At 33.0% G+C, this 22,057-nt stretch overlaps 2 protein-coding genes and 1 non-coding gene across 5 annotated transcripts in view; 2 read left to right on the top strand and 1 right to left on the bottom strand.

Annotated features, from left to right (window-relative positions):
• Window positions 1–1,388: 1,388 nt before the first annotated feature.
• LOC126739139 (STING ER exit protein) lies at window positions 1,389–21,657 on the top strand. 3 transcript variants are annotated; one of them, XM_050444676.1, is made up of 5 exons: window positions 1,389–1,535; window positions 1,647–1,821; window positions 1,874–2,145; window positions 7,196–7,309; window positions 21,456–21,657. In XM_050444676.1, exons 2-5 carry the CDS (start codon window positions 1,701–1,703, stop codon window positions 21,594–21,596), a joined length of 648 nt encoding a protein of 215 aa, XP_050300633.1. In that variant the 5' UTR covers window positions 1,389–1,535; window positions 1,647–1,700; the 3' UTR covers window positions 21,597–21,657. The 3 variants fall into 3 exon arrangements, with proteins under 3 accessions (XP_050300633.1, XP_050300634.1, XP_050300636.1); XM_050444677.1 differs by having other exon boundaries at window positions 1,392–1,512; XM_050444679.1 differs by having other exon boundaries at window positions 1,448–1,465.
• Window positions 10,668–10,795, top strand: LOC126740028 (U4atac minor spliceosomal RNA). Its single transcript, XR_007661771.1, has one exon. It is a non-coding gene; the product is annotated as a U4atac minor spliceosomal RNA (small nuclear RNA).
• The window catches only part of LOC126739138 (autophagy-related protein 9A), a 34,690-nt gene continuing 34,213 nt past the window's right edge, over window positions 21,581–22,057 (bottom strand). Inside the window, exon 12 of the mRNA XM_050444675.1 lies at window positions 21,581–21,936. Within this exon, the coding sequence (XP_050300632.1) occupies window positions 21,870–21,936 (67 nt within the window). The 3' untranslated portion in view covers window positions 21,581–21,869. The remainder of the gene's footprint in view (window positions 21,937–22,057) is intronic.

Below are 22,057 nucleotides of genomic sequence, written 5' to 3'. Positions count from 1 at the left end.
CTAATATACAATCTAGTGCATAAAGGATATGTGGATGAATATCTTAATCTAGATGAAGACAAGGAAAAAGAAATAGCTGATATTTTCCAGTGAAGGTTCAAGAATTAAAACTGAATTGTAAAAAAAAAGTTAAATTGAGAACAGTCACATAGATATGTCCAAAATAGGATTAAATCTATTGTATTATAATCCTGAAAAATGATAATACATCCAAGATGCACCTAAACATTATTAGAAAACACTTAGGAATGTCATAATTGAAATTTACCTGTTTCCTGCTCTATGTAGTTGCACGATGATTCGACGTTGGCACGTTTGTAAAATAATTTATCAACCCAGGACTCAAAAAAACTACAAAAAGCTATAAAATTACTTAAAAACTTTAAATTGGAAGAAAATCATGAGGCTTGGCTTTTTTTCCACCCAAAGAGAGGTTAAAAAAGACAATCGTCAAATACGACAGTTAAAATGTCATTAACGTCACTATTGTCATATTTGATGTACGTCAAAAATTAGACAATCGAATGAATCGGCCATCTTGGGTGGCAGACTATTCCGCCCCGCCCACGAACTTATAAATATACCTGGACTGCCAATTCAATGAAAAGTAAATGACCACTACTAGGGGGCCGCCATTTTGCGTGATTGTGTCCTTTCTATGTTGGTCACTCTGACAAATTTTAATTGTGCCAACTGTAGGGAAACAAAACAATTAAAGTTTTTGAGAGGTTATGTTTACAACAATACAAAATAGAAAGTTACATATAGGTAAGAATTTAAGATAGTTGCGTTAGATCTGTGATTTTTCTGGTACTTATATTTGTTTTATCATTCTGATAATCTTGAATCTTATAAATACTAATACCATGAAAATCATGATATTCACATAAATTTTTGCTTGTATTTACTTAACAAATTCAGTTAAAAACACTTATTTTCTTTCGATTTTTACTATTACAAGTTTTACTTTCCTTCCATGTACAGTGTTTCCACATTAATAGGTACAACCATATATAAGAATCAAAATATAGATGATTTTATGAGGGTTTGCAATTATAAAGGGTTTATATAGAAAAAATATATTATTCTGTCAACAACTCAATATATTATTCTATTATAAACAACACAGACGGACAATTCACAATAATTCGGTTTTGAGAATCTGAACCAAATACCTTTAAATAAAGATGGTGATACATTATCACGTATTAAATAAGGAGAAAGATACAGCGCCTGTTCCAGACGATATACCCAAGAGTCGTTTACAAATCGTCAAAAACTAGGCAATCCGCTATACTCACACGTCAAATGTCAACTTCATTATTGTTATTTAATATATTTTTTGTTTGCAACACTAAAAATGTTCAGAGTGACCAACATCGAAAGTACACAACCACTATAAAAATGGCGGCCACCATTCAGTGGTCATTTTTGGGTATCGTGGCCATATGCATTAGCAGTCCAGGTATATTTTTAAGTTCGTGGCCCCGCCACATTCAACCTTCATACCGGGTTAGTTGTCATTGGCGTTTGAGGTTAGGAGTTGTGTTTGTCGATTATCCACTTGTTTGTTTATACTTTATTTTCTTCCCATATTTCAAAGTTTATTTTTTCCGAAAAATTGTACATTGTCTTTTCCCTAATAGTTTTAGATTTTTGTGCACCTTTTTTTGGTTTAAAAGTGTTTTCTTACTGAAATCATGCCAAAGGTTGTATCAAGGAGCATTGCTTGCTCAGACACCAAAGATCAAGAAGAATATGGAGATGAAAAGCCACTAAATGTTTACTATTGCCTCTGTGGACAAATGACCCTTATACTTGGTGAGAGAATTAATTACTTTTTCCTAGTCCTTTTATTAACAACTTATTTCAGATTGTTCAATAGAAAAATTGCCCCTAAGGAAAAGAGATGGTGCCAGAGTACTAGATGGCACAAGCCATGCCCATAAGATTACATGTGATACAGATGAAACCATTTATTTAAAGAGACCTGAAGGTATCGAGAAACAGTTTAGGTTAAAATGCAAAAAATGTGGACTATTACTTTATTATAAGCATGAACCCCAAAGCCCTGTGAGCTTTATTGTCAGAGGGTCACTCATCACATCTACAAATGAAGGACCTATTACAGATATTTACAACCAGGTGTGTTATAAAAACTATAAATTATTGAGACATTTTTTATACAGCCTTATATTGCTAAAAGGATTAGTATTAAAAATTCATATATAATATGATTGCAATAAACCACAAAATGTTATTTTATAAGTTAAAATTATTAAATACAATAGAATTAACTAGTCATTTGGTCTGGTAGAAACTTGATTTAGAATAGTATCATAATAATTTAATTCAAAGCTGTGGTAAAAACTATCTAGAAATAACAATTAATTGTCAAAAATAGATTATTGCAATACAATGAACAACATAACATAAATAGCAATAGATGGTTAACCCATTCATGGACAAAACAAAATCTCTTGGGGTCCCTGGGACATTTTTTTTTTTTAGAATCGGCATGTCTTAAGGTCATAAGTTATTTGTCAGTTAGAATTTTTTTGTTTGTTTTTTTTTTTTCATAAAGAAACAGCCAGACTGCTATTGCAGACCTGTTCCTTTGGATAACAACTTGCGGGACAAGACTGCTTATGCAGACAATAAATTTATTAAAAGGTTGCATAGGTACTACGAAATAATATATCATGTATAAAAATAAAAGTTTTTATTCACAAAAGTAAGAAACTACAAAAATATTAATTCATATGCTTATAACATAGGTATTACGCATTTGGGCATTGAAGTAGATAAGAAGGTCACATTCAACCAGCATGTAGCACAGGTCACTAGTTCAGCCTTAAAATCCCTCGGGTTTATAGTAAGGTCCACTTCTCAATTTAAGAATATATCCAGCTTGACTGTATTGTACAATTCATTAGTAAAGTCTAAATTAATGTATGGCTCTATGTTGTGGTTCCCCATCTATGATGTTCATGTTAACAGACTGGAGTATGTACAGCGCAGATTCTTAAAGTTACTTTCTGTTAAGTTGGATGGAGTATATCCAGTAAGAGGTGTGGAACAGGAGTACCTGCTGAATAGATTCAACTATTTGTCACTAAAGCAAAATACTATTCTCTCTAGTCAGATATTTTTATATAAACTTTGCAATAATAAAATTGATTGTTCTGAGCTCTTAGAGAGGCTACCTCTATTTGTTCCTCCTGCCAATACAAGGAGGCACCATATATTTTATCCCTCTCTTAACTTAACAAATCTGTCCAGCAAAGCTCCACTGTGCCGTGCTTGTACATGGTATAATCAGATGAGTGCTATAGATGTCGACATCTTTAGCAGCACTGAATATGTTTTTAAAAAAAGGATGTGTTCCTCTCTTAATTTGAATGATGCCTGATTATTTTTCTGTGATTGTTATCATTTGGTTAGTGTGTCTTATATTCTTACAATTATGCTATTGTTTTAAATTTTAAATTTTGTTATCACTCTATATTGGATCTTATATTATTTTTTTTGTACTACTTATTTAAGGTGCTTATAACTTGTACTGTTTTAATTTTAATTATTTCGATTGTCTAGTAATTGGGAATTTTCCTGTTGGACAATAAACTATTTGAATTTGAATTACAAAAACCGAAATTCATTTATTGGAATGAAAAAGCATTGCCAAAGCATTTTCAAAGCATTGCCCAACACACAATGGGGGATGTGTTTCGCAAACCTTACATCTCCATGATGTCTGCCCGCGTTTGTCATGCTTAGAACACTCCTGGCATCCCAGGCAATGACTTTTGCGTTTAGAGTTGGGCGGGACTGGTATTTTTTCTAAGACATGTAGAACTTCAGATACAATTGTCTCCTCAGCTGTAACGTGTGCCGCAGGGACTGAAACTTTTGCAGCTTTTGCTGCACCTTGGTTCACCAGTTCTCTTCCGTCTCTCAAATTGTTTGGAATCCCAAGTAATCCCCTAATGATACTCTCCCGAAATTGAAGTAAATTTGTTTTTGATTTTGTGATATCTCGATACAGCAAGAAACTATTTATAACTGTAACATCTAACAGATGGAATATCACCTTTTGTACCATCTGATTGATTTTCTGGGGCAGCTATAATAGGAAGTAAACTGATCACATCTGTCTACCCCTGACATATTCATGTTATATTTGTGAATTTCTTTTGGCTTTTGTAGTTTTTTCCCTTAAGAATTCGAAACCTCTTCATCGTTGGGTGAAATGCATGGTGGGTAGTAATGCACAAAACATCGCGCTTGTCCTTCCATTTGCTGACATACACTTTACCATTTCTTTTCCAAATATGGTCGCCTCTTTTGAGTTTTTTTGTCATAACTACTTTTGGGTTTTGTTTTCGATTTGATCTCAAAGTACCTGTCGTGTGAATTTTTCTACGAAGGAGAATTTTGAACAACCCCACGCTATTATAATAATTGTCCATTATCAAGTGATGACCTTTATCTAAAAATGGCTGCATTAGTCTGAATACCAATGCCTGTAGCTTGGAAACTTCTCCATCGTCCTGTTTTCCTTTATATATTTCAATGTTATAATTGTACCCATTTGGAGAGCATAACTCAAAGAATTTAATTCCATATTTGGCACGTTTATTGTTTATATATTGCCTAAAGCTCAATCTGCCTCGGTGCAATAAAAGCGACTCATCCAGTGCTAATGCCTCTTCCGGGAAAAAGGCTTTTTGATAATGGCGTATCAAAATTTGTAGCAGAGAAGTAACTTTATTCAGACGATCGACATTTCCTTTTTCCTTGGTGCAGTTGAACGCCCGTAGTAATTGCTCATACCTCCTTCCAGTCATTACGTTGGAAAATATGGGATGATAGTAAAGGAGAATATTTTTCGCAGAGTTGGAAAACGGACTTGGGCTTGAAGAAGTGACAATCCAAAAAACTTACACATTTCTTCAAAATTGGTGTTCGGAAATGGTGCCATTCGCGCATACCTTGCATGGGGTCTGTTGGTCGTTTTATTTTTTTTCCCATACTCATTAGTGCATGATGTCAAAAGATTCATCACTTCATCATCCCACAAAGTTTTGAAAACTTCCAGCGGTGATGGTACATGATCAAATTTTAATTTGATCCCAGCATTTGCGTTGTCAAAGTTGAAATCCGGAATGTCTTCAACGTCGCTGTGCCATTCCTTATCGGCGTCTGACTGATTAGCTTGGCGATGGTAACGAAGGTTCTGCGTCATTCGATGCTGAACTGATATCCTCGTTCTCAGAAGCGGTAATTTCTTGAGTTTCATCAGAGCTATTATTTGATGGAACATAGTCTTCATCCCCACTTTCAGAGTTATGATAAAGATCCTCATCACTTTGTTGACTAGCCTCATCCGAACTAGACGATGCTGATTCAGCAGTCTCGACTTCATCATAAAACTTCAACAGCCTTTTTCGTCCATTTTTCTGCAAAAAAAAATACAATTTAACTGGTACTGCCGAGACAAGAAGCTAATATAATACAGAATGTCCATTCACAGTATGTACTTGCCTAGATTTTCTGGCGAGGAAGGGCTCATGCAATGAGATGTTTTTTATCTGTTTTGGTTACCAAAATCTATACACATAAAAAAATTTTGAACCTAACCTAACTACCACACAACGAATTTTCGGGCTACACAGCTGCAGCTACATAAGCAAAAACGTGTAAAAACAAAATATTATACTGTGCCCTAGTTATTTATTGTGTGCACTACTTTTCAATGTTAGTTTTCTATGATCACCACCAACTCCAGATTGAAACTGGCCAAAACCATATGTAAATACAATTTCCAAAAAAAAAAAATGAGCCCCTACTACTTATTTTTCGCCTCTAAAACTTACCGAACACAGGTGCACTTTATTGGGACACAAACCACGTCTGATTGTCTAACCTTATGTAGATTTTGTCTGCACTTGCAGTCTTGGCGCCAAAAAAAAAGCTGACTGTCAACACATGCGCAGTTTACATATATGCATATTATACGCTTCGTGAGACGATTCTCAGTATTATTGTAGTATTTAGTGGGACACAACAGATCTTTCTAAACCTTAGTACACGCTAATAACGACTGCAATTGAAGACTTGTCCTCTGGGGACGATCAAATTGCGTCTTTATATGCAGGCGTGTCCCTGCACGTCTGTCTGCATATGTAGACGTGTCCGTGAATGGGTTAAAACCCAAAATATGTCCATAATATTTGTCAAACTTGAACTAGCACTTTAAATAAACATTCAATATTTTAAATTCACATTAAGACAGATAGTATATCATGCATGTATGTCAAAATACAAGCAAGTCTGAAAATGCTCTGAGAAGTATTTCCGCTCTTGTCGATAACTTTTATATATTACAAGTTTTCATAGTTACTGGGGAAGATTTTTTATTTTTTTTGCTTATAATAAATACTATAAATTTAAATGTAGGTAATTTATGTTGAAAGATGAAGGTTATATTTAGGAAAACAGACTGAACCATAGAACAATGCTTATACTTAAAACATACAGTTTCAAGAATGAAAATTGAAGGTTAAATGAATATCTTTTAATTCATAAAATAAGACCTACAAGAATCCCTAAATTAAGCCCACAGATTTATCAACTTTTGGAGTTTTCTATAAAACAACCTCTGAACTTAATAAAGAAAGAGGTGACTGAGAAACCCTATAAGTTAGATTAAAATCAATGAAGGCAAAATAAACATTTTTAGCAATATTCTTATTCACTTGTTTCCCTCTAATTGTAAAACAGCCAGAAGTCAATCTAGTGCACTAGACAAAGCTAGTCGATGTATTTATCATCAATAAATAATTTTAAAAATGTATTACAGTTTGTGACTTTAATATGTTGTGGACCAAACATAAATCATCACACAAACTACACATGAAATTTAAGATATTTTTTCTGAAACACTAAAAAACAAATAGTTACAATCACACCATGCTTTAACAGTTGCCAAATCATGACTTTTCATAGTTGCTGTACCAGCCCAAAAAAGTTAATGAGTAACCAAAGTAGTAATGCTATTCGAGACATTATACTTAGTTTTATAATAATTATGACCCGTTTTAACAAAATTTTATTTTATGCCTTTTTTCATATGATAAGAAATCAACTATCAATTGAACATGAAATTATATCTGTATTTACTCTTTTATTGTAGGTGGCAGTTGAAAAACCAAAAAAAATTATGGTAACAAAACATACCAAAAATATGGGAAAGTTCAGCTCTGTTACAGTTTCTACTATAGATGAAGAAGAAGATGAAATAGAGGCGGTAAGTATTAACATTGTTCTTGTCCAGAAATGATTTAGTTAAAAAATTTTAAATGGCATTTCAAAAAACATTTCCATTATATAACTGATTAAAAGGCAAACTTAAAGGTAGAAAATCTTATGAAACCACTAAGTCTTACTTGATGATTTTGAAGTTGGTTTATGAAGATTTAGCTTATTGTTTCTCTGTTCAGTTCATACCAATATTATATAACCTCTTGTGAGGAAATTTCTTCTTAGAATCAGGATGCAGATATAACTGGTATTTTTTGATACCCTTAATACGTTTCTTTCCAAATTATGGAATCAACATAACGAAAGTGTATTTATTTATGGAGATTTCAATATAAACATCTATCTTGCAGACAAAACATCTGTATTGAAAGAAATTCTTAAGGACAGTTGAGATATTGAGCCAACCTTGAAGACTTCTTTCTTAAGTATTTTGTTTTGAATTATTGAATATTGCTTTCTTAAAAAGACTAAAAACAGTACTTGATAAAAATAAGACCTAAAAAGTGGTTTAAAAATCAGGCTAATAATGCCTTAATCTACTATGAACCTACAATAAACAGAATAAGAATATTAACCTTACTGATGCCATAAACTTGAAAGCCATATAAAAATAAAATTCATGAAGCGAAACTTTCTTATTACTTTGATCAAATTACAAACAATACAAATAGGTCAAAAACTACATGGAATATTATTAAAGGATCTAATAAAAAAAACATCAATTTCATAGTCTTATATTACAGCAGATAACTTTTATAAACGTTCTAGATATCATCATGTATTTAAACAGTTCTGCATTGGATTTATACAATCTTAGCAATAAAATTCTAAAACAATTAAATGAAAGTATAGCAATTCCATTGTATATATAAATAATTTATCTCAGGCTTTTTCCCATCCTGGAAATCATCATTGTCGCCACTTATACCAGTTTTATCAAAGCTGATGTATGTATGTTTCAGTAGTAGAATCTGAAACTTTCTTAAAAAAATATAACCTTCTGTCTCCATTGTAGTTTGGGTTTAGGGAAAATGGGTCTACCAGTGATGCTCTTGCAGTAGTGGTTAGTCATATAGTTGTACACTTTGAGAAGGGTGATTACATATCTGTAATTTTCTGTGGATTCTTATAGGCCTTTGACTGTCTGTCATACCATATCCTGCTAAGGAAGCTACTATGGTATAAAAGGTAATGTCTTAGGGCTTTTTGATGTATACTTGCCTAGCAGATCTCAAATGATCGAACACTTCAAGAGGATCTCAATCAGCATCACCAAATGGTGCAAGTGTCTATTATGCGTCCTCTGCAGTTATCTTTTTTTTGTAATAATGAACTCACATGTCAAGGTTCAAAAGTCATCCAGTAGGCTGATGATACCACCCTTCTGTGGCTTTAACAACTGATGATGACATAGTTTGCAGATAATTTATGTCTCAACATAGAAAAAACTGAGCATGTCCCTTTTTCCTTTTTAAAAAAAAATTGGGACATGTCAGGTGAGGTTTCTTGGCATCTGGATTGCCGGCAGACTAACTTAGAAGTAACATATCAATCAGCTTTTAAAAGAACTTGCTGCTATCCGCTACCTACTAGGCCAGATCTGCAGAATGGTTCTGTTTGCAGATGGAGAGTGCATATTTGGGTCTTTTTCGTTCAAGGCTATCCTATGATCCTGTCTTTTGGGGAAATTCAACAGACTGGGTACAAGTTTTTAAAATGCAAAAAGCTGCAATAAGAATATTGTGTAATAAAAATCCAACTGACAGTTATAGACAATGATTAGAGAATGCCTGTTGTATATATGTAAAATGATCTCTATCAGAATCATGTTGGTCTCCTTGAATCTGTTCAGCATAGATTTGCTAAATTTTTGGCCTTCAGGCAGAATGGTATATATCCAGTTAGAGAATTTGATCATCGGCAACTATTGGAACGCTTCAATCTACATCCATTACATCTCAGAAGAATGATTTTCTCTGTAAAATTCCTGTATGGGTTACTGAATGGATTAATTGATAGTCCTGTACTTCTTTCTGGTGTACGTTTCATGGTGCCTAGGCTTAATGCTAAATATCTCCTAACATTCTTCCTGCCAAGGCCTCATACTAACATCCTGTTGAAATCGCCACTATATACAATATGCGCTATATTAAATCGGATCTGTCACATGTGCGATATAAATTTCTCTCCGGTTCATGTGATTGTTGATATCTTGGTGGATCATTACTCATGGGATTAAGACCCATGTGTTTAAGTTATAGTTAGTAGGTATATTACAGCTAATTTAATTTAATTTTGTTAAATATCTTGTTAACTTTTGAAATTGTGACTTTACTTTTTTTCTTTTCTTTTCATTCTTTTAGGTTTGTTTTGTGTTTTTTTTTAAACTATATTTTTCATTGTTTTGCAACTGTTTCCTGTTATTGGGCAGGTTGCCTGTTGGAAATAAAGGCTTATTATTATTATTATAAAAACTGGAGTCTCTGTCTTTAAGTGTTGAATTTTTACAACAAAATTATTTTGTGGAGAAAGGATGTCCTTTAAAAAAATCTTCCTTATTAAACATTCACTCTACTTCCAAAATGGACTTCTTCCATGAAGCCTTTTGGGAGTATTTCTGAAGCACCGGCACGCTGGGGAGTGGCCTTGGAGTAACCAGGTGACTCTCTAGTAGTTTCCGGTGGCTGGAGTGCCATTAGACAAACCTATAGAATAATAATTTTTATTATTCCTTGTTGAGCATATTCCAGCCTTTGCGTTACATATAGGTTTAATGACTTTTGTATGTTTGATCATGTCTCATCAAAGACATTTTAAAGTCAATTGGCTTGTTGTTATTATCCATTTATGCCTTAAAATGTTTGTAAAAGTAGATTTTTAGATTTTTTTTTGGAAGATGTGTGCACCAGGAACAACTTTGTTAGTTCTATGGAAATTATATTTTCTATATATTTACATAGAGTTTATCAAACTGGCGTTTAATTTTTTTAAATATTTTATTGGATTAATCACTGCTCTCCTTCATGGCCAGTTTAATAGCATTGGCAAAGGCTCTTTTGTGTGTAAAGTAAGTTTTGTAGGCAAATCAGGTCGAATCTGATAAATTTCATGACTAAATTATCCTTTAAAAAATCTCATTGCAGTTTTCTTTTCCGGAGGCGAATTTTATTGTTGTAATTTCAGTTTCTAGTAGAGTCCCATGGTCTTTTCTCATATTGGTGTAATTTTGTAATCACATTTGTACCTATAGGATGCAATCGCCCAAAAACAGATGGCGCCATCTACAATATCTAACAGCACAATTTCGTAACTATACCGGTATAAGTTCTATTAAAGTTGGATAGGCCTTCCTTGTCTAGGGGAGCATAGTGTTCAATGATCGTCTAGTGAGGGCACTGATGCTGACACCCCGTTTTTATTATACCCGCGCCCGCTGCGTAGAATACGCTTAGCGAGTGCAATTTTTGGAAGAGCCCTCCTTACTTTTTGGAGGGCCGTCTAACCACAACTAATGAACAGAACCAAAGTTAGGGATGTCCGAAAAACAAAATAAATCGATATTTTGAATCGAATCAAGATTGTACATATTAAGATCGATCCGGAAATAAAACGGCAACAAAAGATCGATCTCATTAAAAATCGATATTTGATTCTGCTAATTTTTTATGTGCACTTTTTTTAAAATAAAAATACATGTATAATTATATAAAGTATATTAACCAAAACAAACAAAAAAAAAAGAAAATACAAATACAAAAAACATATAATATATAGTCATAACAAAAATAAACGTTATATTCCTAAAAACTATGATAATAATAGGTTAAGGGATTAACACAGTAATAAAATACGCAAAACAAATCACAAACAAAGTCAATCATTAATCTAATTTAGAGTCTTACCAGTAGGAACTATCTAAGGAATGAAGAAAGAGCAGTTGAGATAAATGTGCTCCACTTAACCTATTCCTAGTCTGAGTTAGAATATTTCCTGCTTGGAAAAAACCCTTTCTGATGGTACCGAAGACCCAACAATGGATATATATTTTTTTTCCAAGACTAGCTAATTGACTCAAATTATGATTTAACCAAAAGCTAATTGGATTATTTTTCAATGGTATTGTTGGAAGGTTTAAATATGCTTTAAGGTCTGACATTTCATTTTGATAAGTTACTAAACAACTTTTTTCGGAAGTGACCAATTTTTTGTGATAAGACCATATACTATCAGAGTTTTCATTATTGGCAGGGACAGTAACCTGCTTTTGAGAATCCACCCCTTGTTGGAAGCTATTTTGGGTATTATATTTTAATAATTTATCTAGTAAATTTATTGCTCTTGCACAAGCATTTGGATTACCAAAGTGGATTTTCTTAAACCTTGGATCTAAAAGGGTGGATAGACTTAAAATGCTGTTTTCTTCAATAGCACCAAAACGTTTCGAAAGCTCTGCTAGCACCGTTTGTTTTAACTTTTCAGTCTCTGGAGTTAGGAGGTCTAAATTTAAAATATTATTTTGTAAACAGTTTACAATTGAGATAATTTTGCTGCATGTTAAATATTTTTCTCCGCTAATTTCTTTGGATACCTGTTCAATAGGCTTTAAAATAAAAAGAAGTTCTCTACATACTTGTATTTCTGCAGCTGAACATAGAGATGGAGATTTTGGATTTTTTAATAATATCGGTGTTAGAAATTCAGAGAATTTTTCAAAATCTCTCAATCATATACAGTGTGTCCCACTTAAAGGTTAGCCACCCCTCTAAAATTTTTGTTTCTTGACCAATTTTCAAAAACTTTTTTTTTGTTGGATAGATGGTCAAAAATGGCACTTACGAGCCAAGTTCGACATTTAGAGAAAGCAGGTCATGGCCTACTGTATTTAAGTTTGAAGTGCGAAAAATCGAGAAGTAGTATTAGCGATATTTATTTTTGAAAAATGGTATTGGATTATTGTTCAGGACCACTTAAAACATAAGTGTACCAAATTTGGTTATGATAGTATACAGGGTGTTGAAATAAATTGGAGTCAAATTTTTAAAAGGCGCAATAACATTCTTAATCAAATACGAATATTTTTTAAATTTTTGGCTAATTGGCATGCGTCTTGAGAACACAAAGGTTGGAAATATCCTTCAATATACAACAATCAATCATATTATCATACTATTTAGGGCTTCACAATAATACAACTTCATTTATAAATTTTTTTAGTTTTATTTCATTGTTAGGTTGCAATTCATACTTCACTAGCTTCACTTAATAATGTAATGTAGGCTAAGCAGCAAAAACTGAAAATAATTACCTTAAGGAATTACCTAACACCAAAGAGAATAATACTACTAATATTTTATCTTTGCTAACACTCAAATTTAAAAATTAATGCCACAAAACTAAATATTAGTTCCTTCAATATGTCCTCCATTAATTCTTATACATTTTTCTATGCGTCTTCTGTTGTTTACTACCCTTCCTTATTAACTGTACCCTGCTTATTTCATTACACTCTTGTCTAATGCGCTCACAAAGATCATGTAGAGTTTGCGGTCTTGATTTGTACACTTTGTTTTTAAGGGTTTCCCAAAGAAAAAAATCTAAGGGAGAAAGGTCGGGGGAACGTGCTGGCCACTGAATTATTGGACTGTTTCGTCCTATCCATCGATTCGGTTAATTCTGATTTAACCAATTCCGCACTACCACTGCATTGTGGATAGGCAGATAAACGTGTGTCAAATTGTATGTGTAAGTTTCTTGTTTCGGCTAACGGCAAATCATCGATTACGTCACTAAAATCACCTTCCAGGAATCGAAGAAAATTAAGTCTATTTAGATTTTCATTAAAGAAAAACGGCCCGATTATACGTTCGTTCAAGATACCGCACCGTACGTTAATTTTCTGCGAATACTGCCTTTTACATTGTATCACCCAATGGGGATTTACGTAACTCCACATTCTAATATTTTGAGATGACACAATGCCGTTTGTAGTAAATGTTGCCTCATCGGTGTATAAAATATTTTTCAAAAATGGAGGGTTAGCCAAATACTCGCCTTGTAACCACAAACAATATTCCATCCTGCGTTCTTCATTCCCGTGTTCCAAAGCAAGCTTCTTGTTATTTTTCTTTAAACACCTCCATATGCAATTTTTGGAAATATTTAAGTTGGCACTAGCAACTCTAATGCTAGATTGCGGATTAGCATTAAAGTATTCAAGAATTATTTGGTTATTATTATTTGCTCGATTACGATGTAAATGAGGACGTACTCCGCCTACTGAACCAGACTGATCAAACCCGTAGTTTATTCTGGCTATTGTTGAATGGTGGATGTTTTTACCAGGATATCTCCTGGTAAATTCCGCCGCAGCTTCACGAAATGTTCTAACTCCATCGCCAACTAGCCGCACTACTTCAACTCTTTTGTTTAAATTATAATCACCCATAATTGTTCGACAGGCAGTCAAAATGAACTAAATGCATGAAAGCTTTGACAAACTGTCAGGAACATTTTCTTTCATAGCATACTTGGGTAAAATTCTCACAAAATAATTTTTAACCAGACACAATCATATCTTTGGAATTTAACAAACAAACTCATAAAAAAACAAACAAATTGAGCCCAAAATAGTATGATAATATGATCGATTGTTGTTTATTGAAGGATGTTTCCAACCTTTGTGTTCTCAAGACGCATACCAATTAGCCAAAAATTTAAAAAATATTCGTATTTAATTAAGAATGTTGTTACGCCTTTTTTAAAATTTGACTCCAATTTATTTCAACACCCTGTATACTATCATAACGAAATTTGGTACACTTATGTTTTAAGTGGTCCTGAACAATAATCCAGTACCATTTTCCAAAAATAAATATCGCTAATACTACTTCTCGATTTTTCGCACTTCAAATTTGAATACAGTAGGCCATGACCTGCTTTTTCTAAATCTCGAACTTGGCTCATAAGTGCCATTTTTGACCATCTGTCCAACAAAAAAAAGTTTTTGAAAATTGGTCAAGAAACAAAAATTTTAGAGGGGTGGCTAACCTTTATGTGGGACACACTGTAGAAGGTGGAATTCCACCTGGTTGAAACCGACTGAATAAGTTTTAATTTTTTTTAAAAGTTTTGTGCTGCTCTTAGTTGATCTGCAGCAGATACACTTTGTTTAAAATAAGTAACTATAGACTTTATTTTGTCAATAATTTGTTTTATAGCAGGATCTTCTGTAATTTTTGTTGCAACTAAATTTACTGTATGTGCAAAGCAGGGTAAGTGTTTATTTTTACCAAAAAATTGCAAACATTCGCTTAAATATTGTGCAGTATGATTAGAACTAAGTTCTTTTACACCAATACCAATAGACCTACTATTTTCTTTATCTAAATAATGAACAGTGACTCCCAAGAAGCTAGTTGTTGACATAGTCTCGGTCCAAACATCGCATGTCATACATAGAAATTCCACATTTTTAAGATCATTTTTAATGATATTGGACAAAGCAGTATACTTCTCTTCAAGCAGATTTGCAATTATGTGTCTCCCAGGCAAAAATTCCCCGCTTCCAATTCCTTTAAAATTGAAAGCGCCATCTATCGGAGGATGGTAAGATTAAAACTAAATTATGCACGGTTAGTTGGCGCTTCCTTTCCTTTATTTTTCCTATGACTGTGTTTCTGTTATTTTTACTAATAAACTTGTAAGATAATTTAGGAATCGATCTTCGATTTTTTGAGAGAATTGAAAGACTAGATCGATTCTCGAAAAGATTGCCTGGAAAGAAAAGGATCGATTTTAATCGATTTTTTGGGGGAATAGATCGATCTTTGAATAAAATCGATTTGGATCGTACATCCCTAACCAAAGTCTTTTAAATAAATTTTAACCCGATGTAAAGATCAGGGTAGTGTTGGGACAAACCTGAACCTGCTATTTTCGTATAGCAATTAGCAAATCCTTTTGCTAATGCGAATCAAGAATAGCTGCTATTTCAACAAGTGTCTACGTAACAACTTTTCCTATGGAGCGCACTGTTTCGCCCCGTCGCGTCGCCTGATCGCCCCGTGGACCCGTCGATTCATTTAAATATGTACTTGCACTTTATATTATCCTGTATTGATTGTATTTAGATATTAGGTTTTTGAAGCCGAACGGAATGGTTGTTTTGATTTTGATAGATTCAATTATACTGGTGACACGTTATTGAGTTATTTTACGGATATACCTGGTAGTAATAAAATATGTTTTGTTTTATTACTACATGTCTACCTTATAAGGGGTTTCAATTTTTTTTAAAATCTAGTCGGACCCGTCGATTTTTGTTCTGAGAGTGTGGTATTTACCTTCATACTCTTTGGCACAGTATTTTGTCTTTTGAAAAATGTTTTTAGGAGCGTCTTTTGGGGGCCTATACCTATATTTCATTAATAGGAATTCCTACTGATGAGACGCCCCTTTAGAAAAAAAAATAATAGATAGGTAGGTACTTTTTTTTTCTCGCACTAAGGCATATCGCATTTTTCCTTAAAAACCCTTATTATTTAAATAAAAATTATATTATTTTTATTTCTTATACAGTGTAAAACTATAATGTGTGTAACAAATCTATAAAATATATAAATATAAAAAATATTCCATTTAAATCTACTGCTCACCCTAATAAGAATATAGAGCCACAAAGGCGGCTGTTTAAAACGAGCAAACCCAAAAAACGAAAGCCCGCAAATTTAGTTGCTTCCTCTACGGAGTATATGGATAATGCGGCTTTGCATTTACTATATCCTTCATCAAGTTTCCCTTGTTAATTCCGCAGATCAAGATGATTAACTTAAATAAATATATTACCTATGCATTTGATTATATTTAGTTTTTTTTTAATCCCCTTTTATGAGCAATGTACTATCGTCAGCAAAATTAAGTGGGACATTCAAAATTATGTTTGAACTCGAATTCATTTCAACTTAAAATATAGAAAAAAAGTGTTTTTTATTTTTGCATTTTTTTAAGTATTTTTTATTTCATATTAAGTTGATCCAAAAAAAATCCTAAATAACATAAAAATTCCTACTATATTGCCTGTTGTTTACGTTGATTTATATTCCTATAGGTATCTGAACAAGATTTTTTCCGGGCATGAATTGTGCAGCGGCCTTAAGAGCGTAATCCAATTCAGCCAAGAAAATTTCAAAAATAGTACAGAAGGGTTCAAAGTAGTACAGAAGGGGTGACGTTTAGTACGATCGATTATCAATCAACGATATCAATTAGCAATCACTCAACGATATTAGAATTTAGCCGGTAAAAACTGCATTGAAAGCCTTTTCTGGATAGATGAGATCTAAGAAACTAGCGCTTTTTTAATATTATTTTTTTATAAAATTGTTAGTTAATGGATTAATCTAGACATCTGTAGAATCAATTTTTTGAAATTTAAATTCTAAACAGCTAAAATATAGCGTTGAAAATTACCTTAATTTTCTGTATGTTTAAGCATTGTTTTTTATATGATTTTAGGCCTAATTAAAAAAAATAAAACTACAGAAGTCTAGTTTTGTCCTTTCTGAACAAATATTTTAAAACCCCATATCAAAAAACCTTTTAGATTCTTAGATCTCATCTATCCAAAAAAGCCCTTTTTTGCCCTATCTCGCAGGCGTATGAAGCCTCTTTTTTTGGGCGACTCTGTTTGTAAGGTTGGCGCATTAGCTATATTTTTTTTTGGCGAATGTGCACCTCACGTTATTTTAATAAATTGTTAAAAGTTGATCCAGAGGTCATAATTTTATTTAGAAATACTACCTACATATTTAATATATTAATACCAAAAGTAGATTATTATATTTTATTTTCTGGTTTTTGGCTTGTCTTTTAATTAGCATTTTATTACTTCTATGACCGATGTCACCTGGTCGAATGAAACCTTTAAAGCGAGGTATTTTATTAAATTTGTCCTTATTCTAATTTAAATCATAAAGCTATCTCCTCCCTCTATTAAGGTACCTACCTAGGGGTTGCTGGTTGCCGATGCCGGGTTAATTCCATAAGGTTGGTGAATATAATAACACAGTCTAACAAACACAGTCACAGTCTACATAAACATATATAACACAGTCTAATAAATTTATGTCCTTAATTTTAGAAAATTGTCATTTATTTGTATGTTTCTTAAAAAAAAGTGCATACCATTATATATTTTTGAAAAGGTAAAAATAAGACAAATTTATTAGTTATATGCACTATACAGGGTGTTCCATTAAAAAAAACATAATTTTGGCTTATAACTCAAAAACAGTAAATATTTTTAAAAAATAATCTACGCCACTGCCTTCTACGGAAAAAAATCTATAAAACTGTTTTTTTACATACTCGATAAGTTAAAGAATAACCGAAATACAAGGGGAGTCCCAAAATGTCGAATTTTCAAAAATGGCCTATATCTTAAAAACTAAGAGGGCTTTGGAATTTTTGTTAACGGCATCGTTATTTTCACGTAAAAGTAGCACACTGTCGCGAAAACCGCATCACGCTAACATTAAAAATAACGGAGATACCCCGCAAAAGTACCCAAAATGGGACACCCTGTACATGTCGTACATAGCTAGTCCTAGCTGTAAACAGTCCACGCGTCACAACGGCTATCGCACTCGTGGCAGGTCGCAGTCTAAATATTAGTGCCGCTGTCGCTGTGCCGCTGCAACCAACGAGACACGAGACAATCAGCTGCCGAGGTGCCTGCGTAAAAAAATTCAGTTGCTATTTTAATAGCAGCGATTCTTAAACTCATAGCAGATAGCAGTTGCTACTAAACCAAATAGCAGTGAAAAAGTAGCAGACTGCTAAATAGCAACCCAACACTAGATCAGAGTACAGATTTACTGAAATCGGTATTGAATTCATGTCTTTGATTCAAAATGAATGCCGAGATCCTCGAGGTATTTTGACAGGATTATTAAATATGAGCATCCGACTTCAGCCTTTCATCAATCTATCTAAGGAATTCATAATCATTGATTCTCTAGGCTCTTGAATTGTCAATAAGGATTGATATTCTAGAGGACAGCGTGTTTGGGAACACCATATATTTAATTTTAGATTGAATTCGGTGCTAGTTTGTTTATTTTCTATTATCATTTTTTATGCCTTTTTTTCAATTAAGATGATGTCCCGCTTCGATGGTAAATGTTGTTTTAAACCGTTTTTTTTTCTTTAACTAGTTGTAACCAAAATGCCATAAGGGGCGAATTTTTGTTTTGTCCAGGACAGTGACAGTTATTCGTGATTATAACAAGATGATCTACATCCTTTTTTTTTTCTTTAAGAAATTGAAATAGTCAGACGCAGCTTTTCGTTTGGCTTGATTTTTTTCCTTAAAAATATCCCAACCTTTTCTGCATCAAATTGCTGGGCCTATTGTAAGTCAAAACTGATAACACATATGTTTGTAGTATTTTTTGACGCTGTTTGTGTAGTTTCAGTAAAAAAAGAAATAAAGCAAGAAGGTACCACACGTACCCGCCTAAAGTTTTGAAGGGACAAGTGAATGCCTTCCAAAAAGAAATATTTTTTATTCTTGCCTACTTTATTTTGCCAGTTTAATAATCATTATTTCAAAACTCATACTTTAAAAATAAGATACATGTGTAAATTAGAACTACTCCAATCCTTTTGTGGTGTAAGCAAATCGACCAGTTAGCATTTCTATAATTTTGCGATTAAGTACAAATGATAAGTTTTGGCTGTCTTATATCAGGGATAAGCTCGCGAGTGACACTTTTAGATAGTTTTGGTCAGAAGGAATAACTTTTGTTTCGATGTATCCAGCGCCTTAAAAACTAGAAATTCTTCCAATGGTGGAATATTGGCCAAAACAGCTACAGCCTCTGTTGGAAGTCAAGGAATATGCACCACAAATTGTTCTTGCAACTTCTTTGGCAATATCAAGCTTGATGTTTGACTCGTCACACTTTTATGTTTCGAACAATTTAAAGCGGATATTGTATTCAAGTAAAAAATTGCATTTGTTTGTACAAACAGGAATAATGTTTTGGTTTTGACATCACAGATCATAAAAATCGTTTATATCCGCCCATTTTGTTCATGTTATTTTCTCTGCTATAGTGGCTCTGGATATTTTTTGGTATTTCAATTAATTATTTAATAACTACTTAATTACTTTTGAAACGCCATAACTTTCATAAGTTTATGTTGGTTAACCAGTTAGCAACCCATCAGAGCAAACTCTTTACCGTCAATCTTCTCAAAAACCATCGTTCTGGGCAATGTGTAACCTTTGATGGAGGAAAAAGTATGTTGTTTTCAAAAAATCACCCTAAAGTACTATATACCCCTATATAATACTATTACCGATTTTTTTACACCATTTCAATGACATCCTGTATGATTTCTCACCGATTGTTTTTGGTCAGTGCTTAGTGCATTTGGTCTATTTTTATGTTCACTACGTCCATCTTTTATAGAACCAACACCTTCGGTTATCTTTATTTTAATAATATGGTCTATTCCGCCTTGACAATTTAGGAGCGCGTGAACACTCATAAATTCGACCTTATATGCCTACCGACAATATTTACAATATTATAACTGTTGTCTTTTTTTAACCGGAATGGCATCAAAAACGTAATTTTTTGGAACATAATAGAAACCTATCATTTTACAGCCCATAGGAACAGATTGTCGATTTGTTTTTAAATATATATTAAGATATTCTCATAGCACTTACTGAGCTGCTTGCCTGGGAGTTCTTTCGGCAACATGGTTGGTTGGAATTTGATCTACATCAAATTCCGTGTTCTTTGCCTAATTGTTCTGGTTTCTTTGCCTTCAATGAGTTGGTGGAGTTTTCTTGCGGTGTAATTTCAGTTATTCTTGTTAATTTAATAAGAATGTCGCTTGTCACGTTTTAAAATTAATTTTGTAGCGAACCGCCTAATAGAATTAACTTACGACTAATAGCATTAGCATAGTGGCTTCATTTAGACAAATTATTATTGAGTATCGTATATTATTTGGCCCTCGTATCTGCGGCCACGAATAAAATTCGTAGAAAAATAAAATCAGAATTTCGAAGTTGCTGGGCGACAAGAAATTCTGATTTTAAATTCAACGTCATACAATCGTGATGATGATCTTTAAAGTTATTGTTGTATTTCAAAAACGAGTTTTGCTTATTATAGGATATTATGAGACATAAATATGTCAATTAGTTTTAAGTTGTACCGGAATTTTCGCGAACATTTTTGAAATATTTCGCTTTTAAAGATCAAGTTTATTCTCCAAGAGACAAGGCAGTACTGATACAGATATTTCACTACAATGATTACTTAAGCAAAGGCAGATACAATCTATTGCATAAACTCATAAATGGAGCTACTCCGTGTCCTTGTGACTATGGCAGCTGTCAAATTTTTGACAATGGCATATTTCATATCATAATAAAGTAGTACAGTAATGCGAAAACCGCAAGGCTCTATCTCTAATATAACCGAAATAACCTAGAAAAGTGTCTAAATTTAGTCACCCTGTACATACGAGTACATACTCGTATAAATACTGCACACTAAACTAATTTTTTAGATGGATTCGAATTGATAATCTTGATTTGATTAATTGAAGTAGAAGCAAAAGAAGTAAAGGTGGTAACTGCCTGTCAACTTCTGCTGCTTCCCGTCTTATGGAGTATCCTGATGAACCTATCCTTTTATTATTTCACTTTTCGTGCTTCAAAACTATATTGACTCGGGTTAATGAGGATGCTGTATTTTTCCTACAAAACCGGAAGCACTATTACACAAATTGTTGTTATTCACTCCCATTCCTGATCCCTTAAATTTATTTTTCCTTTTTCTTTTCTTTGGTTTTTTGGTTGCTCTGCCCTGAAGAAGCCAAAAAAGCAGAAACTCGTGTCGACAGATACCACCTTCACTTCTGTTTTTCATTTTAAGATCCCGATGAACCATTCTTTTACTAATTAATTCAATATTGAGATGTATATTACACGTGATTACGAAGTTGGAACTAACAATTGTTCAAATGAATTTATACTTGGACAAATAAATGTCATGATTAACGAGAAACTGAATGGCATTAAGTAAAATTGTATTATATTTTTTTAGCGAGAAGTGGCAGACAGTTACGCGAACAACGCGAGAATTATCGAAAAACAACTGGAACGGAAGGGCATGAATAAAAGGAAACTGGAACAAGGAAAATCGCAGGAGATTAAAAAAGTGCGAGGGACTTTAATAGACAAATAAGTTAATTGTATATTATTATCTATATATGTACACATGTCATTAAAGTAATACGAAAAAACAACTTGTTTCATATATCAATCCACCTGTATTAAAAACAAGTCTTTATTAAACGCACCTAAGGCTAGATGGAATCACCATTTTCTCATTAATTCAATAACTAAATTTATGGCAAAAATATTTTTACTATTTCACTTATTTTAAGCAAAATTATATGTACAAGAGACTAAATATGGTACGCGGGCGACTCAACTGTCCGTATATTTCACTAAATCGTTACTGCTGATTATTAGACAGAAGTGGTGTGGTCTCTCCGGCCGACTGAACAAATCGTAGAGATTTCCTGAAACAACCAGTACAACTTATTAATTATTTAGTACATTCCTAAATCATTTTTTTCATACTTTAGATCGTGTTTAATTTTTTTTTGACAAAATTAGAGAGACTCGTTTCGGTTTAGTTGA

The sequence above is a fragment of the Anthonomus grandis genome, chromosome 8 (assembly GCF_022605725.1).
Source record: "Anthonomus grandis grandis chromosome 8, icAntGran1.3, whole genome shotgun sequence".
In the NCBI taxonomy this organism is placed as follows: domain Eukaryota; kingdom Metazoa; phylum Arthropoda; class Insecta; order Coleoptera; family Curculionidae; genus Anthonomus; species Anthonomus grandis.
The sequence above is the reverse complement of the archived record's forward strand: the minus strand, read 5'-3'. Positions and strand labels throughout refer to the sequence as shown.